The 10863-nt window shown below is 39.5% G+C and overlaps 1 protein-coding gene across 3 annotated transcripts in view; it reads left to right on the top strand.

Annotated features, from left to right (window-relative positions):
• Positions 1-10863, top strand: part of brip1 (BRCA1 interacting helicase 1) — an 88537-nt gene that overhangs the window by 9512 nt on the left and 68162 nt on the right. For all 3 annotated transcript variants that reach the window (XM_032508254.1, XM_032508257.1, XM_032508253.1), the window contains exons 7-13: positions 4588-4860; positions 7936-8157; positions 8302-8501; positions 8594-8726; positions 9397-9557; positions 9673-9850; positions 10103-10243. In XM_032508254.1, the coding sequence (XP_032364145.1) occupies positions 4588-4860; positions 7936-8157; positions 8302-8501; positions 8594-8726; positions 9397-9557; positions 9673-9850; positions 10103-10243 (1308 nt within the window). The remainder of the gene's footprint in view (positions 1-4587; positions 4861-7935; positions 8158-8301; positions 8502-8593; positions 8727-9396; positions 9558-9672; positions 9851-10102; positions 10244-10863) is intronic.

Raw genomic sequence — 10863 nt, 5'->3', positions numbered from 1 at the left:
CCCACCTGCCAATGAATAAGTAATTATTGGCCATCTTGGGGCAGGATATTTGGATGGCTCTATTTAATGTGGCAGTAGCAGGTAAGGTGATCGGGCTCAGGGCCCAGGCTGTGGAGCGTAACTGTTCCAGAGGAGAAAGGTAACTTGAACTGGTGTTGGGGCCCTGCAGCACCTCTGTTTATTTTTCACATGGGCTCAGGGCTCGTTAGCCCTCTTAACTCCGAAAGACTGCTCTCTAAGGGCTGTCTTTGGCCTACACTCCATCACACATTGTAATATTTGATGGACGAACATGCTTGGAAAATCTGAGCCAGCGGGTAATTCGAGCTACTCATCTGTCATCAGAAGTGCTACCTTCTGATCTGCATCATAAGTTGCAATGCGTGACAACACATACCTTTCATTTTTACTTGGCGTCATTCAGGTAATTTGTTGAGGATTTAAGAAAAAATTTGTTTGCGTTATGCTTCTTCAATATTAAAAAAAGATATGATAAAAACTGACAAAAGAGGACACTTTTTTTTTTTTTACGTTTTACAAACGTCTAAAGTAAGGCTGTCCCAAAATTCATTTTATCTGAATGAATGTGGCGTTACTTATGACTTTAACTTTTAATTTTCTTTTTGCTTTAAACATGCAATATGTAATGTTAGGCCCCTAGGGGTCTTAAAGGTGCTCTAAGCAATATCACGGGTGTTTTAGGCTACAGCATTTCTTGTCACATACAGCACACATCTCCTCACTATCCGCGTGCTGCCTGTCCTCAGGACACACTGTAAAAAAAACAAAAAAAACAACGTGGTCTCTGTAGACAGCCCAGGGTCTACAAACGGCAACATAAACAAACTGCCCACCTGCACCACGAAGCATACACAAACAGTGTTCCAGCAAATAACCAACAAAAAGGATTTGGGGGGCGGGTTAATGCGTGAAGCACTGAAGGGAGAAGGAGGGGATGGGATGAGGAGAAGAAAGGGGCAAGCTAGTCTTGTTTTGTTTGAAAGTACTTCAAACTTCAACAAGAAGTAACATCACCCAACAGAGAGAGAGCGAGAGAGAGAGAGAGAGAATTGCAGCAGAGGGTGTCGAGCAGGAACATGGAGGCAGCAGGTGATTCCAATGACAGAGCCAGAAACACCTGCAGGAAGCGATAGATGGAGAGAGGAGAGGGCAAGATTCTGGGGGCGAGAGAGCAAAAGACTCCGAGAAAGGGAAGAAGTCGAGTTAGTAACATGCATTGATGGAATGAGGTTGCATACAGATGGAGAGAAGGAGGAAGAGAGAGGTGCTCAGTGCATCATGGGAAGTCCCCCCAGCAGTCTAGACCTAGAGCGGCGTAACTAAAGGATGGTTTACTTTCCTGAGCCAGCCCTAACTATAAGCTTTATCAAAGAGGAAAGTCTTCAGCCTACTCTTAAATGTGGGGACGGTGTCTGCCTCCTGAACCCAAACTGGAACCTGGTTCCACTGTAGAGGAACCTGATGGCTGAACGCTCTGGCTCCCGTTCTACTTTTAGAGACTCTAGGAACCACAAGTAACTCTGAATTCTGGGAGCTCAGTGCTCTGGTGGGGTAGTAAGTTACTATGAGCTCTTTAAGATAAGATGGTGCCTGACCATGAAGAGCTATGTAGGTGAGAAGAAGGATTTTAAATTATATTCTGGATTTTACAGAAAGCCAATGCAGAGAAGCTAAAACAGGAGAGATGTGATCTCTTTTCCTGGTTCCTGTCAGAACACGTGCTGCAGCATTCTGGATCAGCTGAAGAGTCTTTATGGACTTTTTCGAGCAGCCTGATAATAAAGAATTGCAGTAATCCAGCCTAGAAGTAACAAATGCATGGACTAGTTTTTCTGCATCATTTTTAGACAGAAAATTCCTGATTTTTGCAAAATAAATAACATCGGTAATGTTTTTTTTTTAATGACATTTAAATGCAGATAATCCAAATAATAAGTTTTAAGCAGAGTTTATTTATGATGACACACAGTGGGACACTGTTGATTCTCCATCCAAATTAGCATTATGCATAGTAAAAGATTCAGTGAAAACAGGCAATTTCTTGTCTTCTATCTCGTGCCACCTGTGGCTTTCCCTAAGTCATCAATTGCAGTCTCTGTCCTTTTATCCTCTACAAACTTATTTGTACATATGTGTTATTACATTGTTACTCATATGATCACTTAATAAATCTCCTTTTTTTTTTAAACCAGGTGGCCCAACCTTCACATGCACTTAACACATTTCCAGAGCTTCCTTGCTGTTGTTAAGCATTTGATTATTCAATTTTAGATATTTGAGTAACATCAAATCTGAAACCCTCCTACTTTGATCTGTGGTCTCCTTACTCCTGAGCAGCCAGGGAAAGAAATCCATCAGCCTCACTTTTGTCTGCTGCTCCTAGAAAAAGTTAATAATTTAATCCCAACTCATTTAGTCCTTCTCAAGATCACTCTGTCCTTCAAGTGATTCACAGTCATTTATACCTAAATGTAAACCGTAACTTTTTAATTTCTTCATAAGGGATCAATAAAGAGTATAAATAAAATTAAAATAAATTACTAAACTAAAACCCTTGTTCAGGTTTTCCGCAGGTTCATAAAAAATCTTTAAAATTTCAAAATCAACATTTTAGTCCTTAAAGTCTTACATTCACGGTTCTCTTGTGTTTTAGATCTTCATCTTCCTACGTCCATGGAACACTACCTCTAGTGCTTTTTTATTTTTTAGTAAATATTCGTGGTGTTGTAGTTTTTTTTTCTTTCGATGGTCTTTATATAATTTTGCTGTATTACAACTACAAATTAAACCAACATGCAACTTATATTACAGCCAATCCGCTTTCCTGTCTTGGCGCGAGTCTTTCGGATTGTACCACAAACAAAAAACAGATTTTATTCTTCAGCTATGGGGAAGTGCAAGTTTAACGAGACTTGGCATGATTAAAAGTGAATTTAGGGCTTGGTTGATGTTGTGATAAAGTTCTTACATTTCATCCAAAAAGGTCTTAAAGTCTTAAATTTGACTTGGTGAAACCCTGTTGTAACATATGTGATCTATCTACTGGTTGCCAGAAGGATGCAGAATAGACTCAAACATTTGATTTTAATATTGCTTTTTAAGATGTATATAGTATACATATAGTACTATTGAAATATTAGTTTGCTGTAAGTATTTTCACTGAATTTACATGCACCTAACCATTTTAAAAGGAGTGGATCAGTTTAAACAGAATTTGGTGTGTTTTATGTCTAAGTGCATTCTAAGTATGGGTTCTTTCTGCAGGAAGGCCTTGATTATTGTTTTTTCCCCTAAAGCCTGTTTGATTAAGCCTATTTAACAAATAAAATGGTAGTTAAAAAAAGAAGCTTTCAGTAATGTAAATATGTGAAGTGAGAGTAACGAAAAAAGTCACTTTTCAACAGTAATATGAAAATGAAAATATATTAACCCTTATGTGTTACTATATTTATCTTTTTGTAAATCACCTTTTATATTAGTGCTAGTTACTGCGGCTACTGATAATATTGATAACGATGTATTTTAGACTAGAAAATGATATTACAGTTCCAATACCAGATTTGAGAAGTCTGTGATTGGATGGTGTATGTGAGCCACTGAATAGTCAAAGAGTACACCGCTTAAAAGAGCTCAATACAATCTGCCACGTCACTAGATGGGCTCTTATGAAGCAGCTAGATTTTGTCAGCCGCCACAATGGCGGCCTATCATCTTTCAGACTCAAAAAGGTCAACTAGTACAGCGTGACAGGACACCTTATGTATGGATGCAGATTCTTTAGAGTACACTACAATTCTGCAGAGGATACAACACGTTCTATCACAGAGCCTATTCAGACAGCGGACAGTGATGATGAGTCGGGAGCTTTTTGTATCTTAGTACACTGGGACTGCTTCACCCTTACTTTATACTTTAATTTCATTAAACTTCCATTTAGGGTTGGATAATCTGAGGGAAATATGTGAAAACGTTGAATATCGCAATAACAATATTACTTGCGATAAATAAAGAGATATATTAAAGTGGATTTAGTTAGCTTGTTGAATTGAAAACAAATGAAATGAAATCATTTTCTACATTATTTTATTGAACAATTAAACATTGAATTAAATATAAAAGCCTCCACTTTTAAAAAAAGTTACTTTTGAAAGTACAGTTTTCTACTGATATTTTCTTTCTACTAACACAAACAATCGGAGTGTCTTTCACTCATGTCACAGCCTTTTGCAATGTGTTTATCGCATAAGTTCATATTGCATGGCGATTTAAAAAACAAAACAAAAAAACAATATATTGTGCAGCCCTACTTTTATTCTCCAATGTAAATGCATTTACTTGTTGAGGAGGGTCACGTAAGATTTTTTAACTGATAATCTGTAATCCAAAGAAACGTGGTTCTGATCCATCTCTTCTCTGTGCAACAACAATTTGTCAAATATTTAACAAGGAATTTGGGAGGGCTGGAATTTATAGAATGGGCACAACTGTAAAGGACTGTTTTATCAGCCCAGAAATGACCAGCTGCGAACTACCTCTCAGTATTTTCTTTCTTTTTTCTCTATCCAGTCCCCTGAACCCTGCTCCCGGTGCCCGTGTGCTTCAACCAAAGACGGTGTGAAGGACAAAGACAAAGATGGCAAAAAGAAGATTTCTAAGATCTTCTTTGGCACTCGCACGCATAAACAGATAACTCAGATTACCCACGAGCTTAAGCGCACGGTTTACTCCAGTGTGCCCATGACCATCTTATCCAGTAGAGGTCACACCTGTGTCAACTCGACGGTGGCACCTCACTCCAACCGCAATGAACGCTGCAAGGATCTGATGGATGCCAAAGATGTGAGCATGACCACTCACATTTAACCACGGATTCTCATCTTGCTTCCCCAGGGACCACTTTTGCAAAACAACAGAAGGCCAGGAACCAGTTAATAAACAAACATTAATATTGATCAGATACCCTAAATAAACAATCGGCTTTCTTTGACATTCTTTATTTAGAAATTAACTTATTTAACTTAACAAAATGAGTACAAGGATTGACACTAGACCTGTATGACAGATAAAGCAAATATTTTACTTAATAGCTGCAATTGCGTTTTAGTTGTGAATGCTTTGGTTACATTTGAAAAAGTTTGTACATTAAACATAGCTGGAAACTCTTCCATCATGCGATCACGCAAATGTTGAATTTATTCACAAACACGAACCATTAACATAAACATAACAAATGGAAATAATGAATAGCTTATTGAAGCTTGTTTTTAGCACTTTGGCACTTTATATGCATTCAAAGTACAAAAATATGTATTTTTTTAATCAATTTGGTTTTATTGTGAATTAGAAAATGGTCTGTGGGCCTATATTAAGTATCACTGCATTAAACCTATTTTACCCCAGCTCTTTGATCCCTCACAGAGAATAGCCGCGGGGTCAACTTGAATACATGCGGTTCACTTCCTTCATGTTGACTTCAATTGTTAAAATTTGTCTTGCAAAGAGATCTCTAAGGTAAAGGTGAACATTGCCAACATCCGACCAGAACTAATTGACAACCTGTATGTTTGCTATGTTCCATAACTTAAGCCAGTTCAGCCCCCATATTTGTTTGCACCCTCTTGCCTAAAAAAAAAAAACTGTTCTGGACCTGGATTGGACTCTTTTGAACCAGGATTGAGCACACTTTCTCCATGGAATGAAACCGCCATGAACTGGTGACACTAGCTAGTCAATGACAACATGAAGAAGACCTTAAACTTTATTAGAACTTTTTTGTTTTCTCTCCCTCATACATAAAACTCACTTGACCCCAAACTATCCTGTACTGTACATGTACTAGACATTTTGCTGCTGAGTCTTTCAGTCTCCCAGTAACACAAACCCACAGGTAACTACCACTACCAGAACACAATCCTTTGACAATGTAGCCTCAGAGCAGCAATTATGCTGCTACAATATCCACAATTGGTCCAGTCGGCTCTTTTTGATGGACTAAAATGTCAAGAACCATTGAGTGAGCTTTCTTTTAGAGACATGAGACACTTGTTAACCCCATACTGTCCTAAACTTGAGGCTCTTACTGCAATGAGGGCAATTAGGCTGTCATTGGAGGTGTTTGCCTTCCATGGCAATTGTCTCACTTTGTCATATGAAATAGCTGGCCCAGTCATAGCCCCTCACTGGAGTGGGTGTTACTGATGCTGTGTCTTTATCACCTCAGGGTCTAGTCTACTCAGCGTTAGGTTACCATGCTGTATAGACACACAAGGATTCATACACAGAAACACACATCGTTCAGCTAATGGCGTCCTCAGTCAAAACACCTGCCTTCTCTTTTAACTGTGTTGTTACCTGCCCTGACTTCCCTAAATGTGGCTGCATGGCTGTTAATCCCTCCAACTCCCCTTACACTGAGCAGACAGGGTTTAGTGTCAGCAAAGTATCCTCAGCACATCATAGAATAGAATGCCTTTTATTGTCATTTTATTATTAAAAACAAAATTCAGAGGGCTACTACTGTAGGGTGCACATTCACACATTCATTCATACATTGCACACCATAATAAATACATAAATAGATTAATGAAGTTGTAAAAAAACTGCATTGAGGCACATTAAGAATATTGCATCCTTGTGGGAACTCATCCCATCCAGAGATAATTATTGTGTCTGGAGGTTACTGACTCCACTGTATTTGTGTGTGACAGTGTCACCTCAAGCTGTTAAATCATAAAGAACAGGGTGGGACATCTGAAGCAGACACCTCTGTTGACAGTGTAATTGTGGCTTGGTACATGAGAGGCTGCTTCTTTACACTTTCTTCTACAGTCACTGTATGAGTGTCAGGACATGTAAACCCCTACAATAGCTGGAACACCTGATCACAGGGAGCCTCTGAAATAGTGTATGTCACCTCTGGTTACATTGGAGACGAGAAGAAAAGAAATTAAACGGTGCAGTAATCTCACAAATTTAAGAATTTCTAATGTTGCACATTTTAAACTGTCTGGATTAGTTGTGACAAATAAAAGGAAGGTATGACATATTGAAGCCTTTTAAGCTGTTGTTAGTTGAAAGTTCAACATGTTTTCTTTTTAATACAATTTGAATTCCAAAACTGGAAAGGTTTTAGTGTTTTCCCATTATATTGTTTTTCAGAGAATTGAAATGACAGCTAGAGCTGCAACAATGATTTGATTAGTCAATTGACAGAATCTGCTACTATATCGATCAACGATTAATTTGGTCATGTTTTGAAGAAGAAAAGATCAAAATTCTAATTCACAGTTTATTAATATTAAATATCGCTGTCTAAACTGCTCTAATTCAACGTCAAGTTCATTGGGTACCGCGTAAGACGAGTGTGAGGTAAATCAGATGAACAGTTCTCGAGATATTAACATAAGACAATGGACAAGAGCACGCACATAGAGAGATTCCTCAATTTATAGTTAGATCATCATTTAAAAATGGATTCATTTCAATAAAGTTTTTTGGTTTGTTTTGTAGGTGAGTGAAGCACTTGTGGGAAAGGCCTCAGTGAAAGCAGTGGCGCAGTTATCTATATGTTTATACTGAATCCAGGACACTTCTTGTGCCAGTGACTTGCACTGTGAGCTCACCTGGACATCATGTATGGCTGAGTCCTTGATTCCGGTTTTAGCTGCACCCCCCTCTCTATAGCTCTAGCTATGACAAAAAATTATATCTTTAAAACAAATCTGGTTCACTTGTCACTTGTCCCCAAAGTGTGTGGAGATCAGTGAATGTTTGCATCTATGACAATTGCTACATGTTGTGTTATGTTTTGTTAAGTTCCTGCATTGATAAAGGACTGTATGTGATCAGTCAGACAACATGTTTCATGATCCCTTGAATGCTGCTGACTTTGAGGGAAGAATTTGTATATTGCAGGGCAAGTCATGCCACTACTACCATGGTGTCCAGAGGATGCGGGACCAGTGCACTCTACAGCGGGTCCACGGACTCCATGATGCCTGGGACATTGAGGACATTGTCGCACTCGGCAAACGGCTCCGGTCATGCTCCTACTATGCTGCCCGTGAACTTATGCAGGATGCCTTAATAATCTTCTGCCCATATAACTACCTGCTGGACCCAATGATCAGAGAGAGTGTGAGTAGAGTTTGGATGAGTGGGTGAAGAACTTGTACAACAATCGGGGAAAACGTTGCAGGGGAAGGGAGCAACAAGATTAGTTTATAGAGTTATGGGATACTCTCCACTTACTCTTTTGCTTTCAATTTACGTTTTCACCAGATGGAGATTGACCTGACAGGCCAGATCGTTGTGCTGGACGAGGCCCACAACATTGAGGATTGTGCAAGGGAGAGCGCCAGCTACACTTTAGACCACAACAGTCTGCTGACGTCCAGGGACGAGCTCGACGGCATGGTCAGCAGCAACATCAGACGCTCCAAACACGAGACACTAAGGAACTTCTGCTATAGTCTGATCAAGTTAGTGATTCATTGACTTCATTTTTGCTCATCTGTGGATCTCATGTTCTTAGTACATATTAACTGTGGTTGTATCTTTGTCCATTGTGTAGCTGGATCCAGGAGAGCAAAAGCTTGATGTCTGAACGGGGATATGAGAGCGCCTGTAAAGTCTGGAATGGGAAGGATATTCTGGGTATCTTTCATAACCTGGGCATCACTGCTGACAGCTTCACTATGCTTAAGGTACACCAAATACATTTGCTCTACTTTGAGAGTTTTAAGGTTTACCACATTTACCAGTGCAGGAGGGTGTAAGTGCCCACTGCGTAACTGGACAGCACTCTGGCTTATCAAAGATATATCGGTATATGGTATCACGGTGGTTCAGTGGTTAGCCTCACATCAAGTTGGCACTGCAGAGTTTGATCACTGGTCTGGGCAAAAGTTCGATCCCCGGTCCGGGCACGGCCTGTCTGTGTGGAGTTTGCATGTTCTTCTTGTGTTTGTGTGGATTTCCTCCGGTTTCCTCCCACAATAAAGACATGCAAGCTAGATAACTAGGACTACAGTTGAAAAGGATCCGACTGGTTAACACTGACGCATGTACAGAAATGTTGATGTGCATTGTCCTAATCAAATAAATCAATCTTATAATTTTATGATAACTTCATTTTACAGCATTTAAAATGATGCAGAGAAACCTGGCTGGTTAGTTTATATAATACTTATATTATGGTAAAAAAAAAAAACAGGGTGGAATATTTATTGTAAAAAAAAAAAAAAAAAAGAGAGAGAGAAAAAAAGAGGATTATTTAAATATAGCTGCATGTTCTTATTTGGTTTTAGATGTTCTCTGATTATTGACTGCACTGTTTTTTTCTTACATGTCTTCCACTGTCTTACTTTGCGACAGCAAAACTTGGCAGCAGTATTGGAGAAAGAGGAGCGTGTGGGGTTGGTCAATGGTAAAGAGGATATGGTTCAGGTCCCAACCCTCAGCTCAGCTACCTCCACTGTCCTCAAAAACCTCTTCATGGTGCTTGGCTTTATCTACTCCTCTGAGGACGGCTGCAGGTCAGAGACAAACCAAAGAAGTCTGACCAAAATCCTAAATCATGCCAGTGTCTCAGATTAATCATTGTAAAGGGTATAGAATTGAACGATGGCTCTGTTCTCTGTGTATCTGTAGGTTTGCTGAGGACTACCGTGTAGCTCTGCAGAAAACCTATGCTTGGACGAACCAGGTCCCACCTGATGCCGCTGACGCCCAGGGCTTTATTGTTCGGCCACGCTACAGACAACGCCAGAGCGCTCGAGTCAAGACAGAAGTCCTGACACTCAGCTTCTGGTGCCTTAACCCCGCTGTGGTGAGAGGTTAGAGATGGCACACCTTGCCATGTAGGCCGCAATGATCTGTTACTGGAGTCTATAACAATTATATTTATGACTTAACAGGGTATGAAATTAAGGTTACCTGCTAAGGGCTGGTACAATTTGTCACCAAAATAAAGAACATTTTAAAGACTATGAAAATATTTTTTTAATAATAATGTTTTGATATGTTCATGGCATACAGCTAAAACACCCCTTGGAGGTTTATTGTGTTTGTGTCTTTGTAGGCTTTCTCTAGTTTGAGTAAGTCGGTGCACAGCATTGTGCTGACATCAGGAACCCTGTCGCCCATGGGCTCGTTCTCTTCTGAACTTGGGGTGAAATTCTCCATCCAGCTGGAGGCCAACCATGTTATCAACAAGTCCCAGGTTAGTAGGTTTACCTACATCACTGAGCCTCTGGGACCAATGCCACATATGCACTTTGTGGCTCGTCTGACAAAGTGTATTACTGTGTAAGGGGAAATTTAGCTGCTTGATTCCTTGATGTCTAATTTGCAAATATCACACAATATCATGATGTATCACTTGAACTTAAAACATCCTTCCAGTGACCTCGAGGCTTATTGAAATCCCTAAGCTTCCTAAAAGCTCCATCTCCATATCAGCCTGGGTCAACACGAGGTCCAGTTCTTCAAAAGGTTAATCACAGTGGGAAAGTAGAGCTGCGTCTGTATCAGCAGGTAGATCACGGACATAACTGCTAAAGGTGTATCAACAATTGAAAACTTTAACCTTGTATTTGCTCCATCTGTCACACTGCCACCTTTGTCTGCTGATGTCACACTCCATAAAATATATATTTTTTTATTTTAATTGATTTCATTTGCAATTTGGTTTTCAATTTGCAAAAACTCATCTGCAGGCCTGAGAACTATGAGCTATGGATATTCAGGGGTTGATGACTTAAATATGTTGTAGCTTAGGGCTGCTCGATCATTGAGAAAATAAATAAATAAATAAATATATATATATATATTCATATTCGT

This window comes from Etheostoma spectabile, chromosome 3 (assembly GCF_008692095.1).
Source record: "Etheostoma spectabile isolate EspeVRDwgs_2016 chromosome 3, UIUC_Espe_1.0, whole genome shotgun sequence".
NCBI lineage: Eukaryota > Metazoa > Chordata > Actinopteri > Perciformes > Percidae > Etheostoma > Etheostoma spectabile.
The sequence above is the reverse complement of the archived record's forward strand: the minus strand, read 5'-3'. Positions and strand labels throughout refer to the sequence as shown.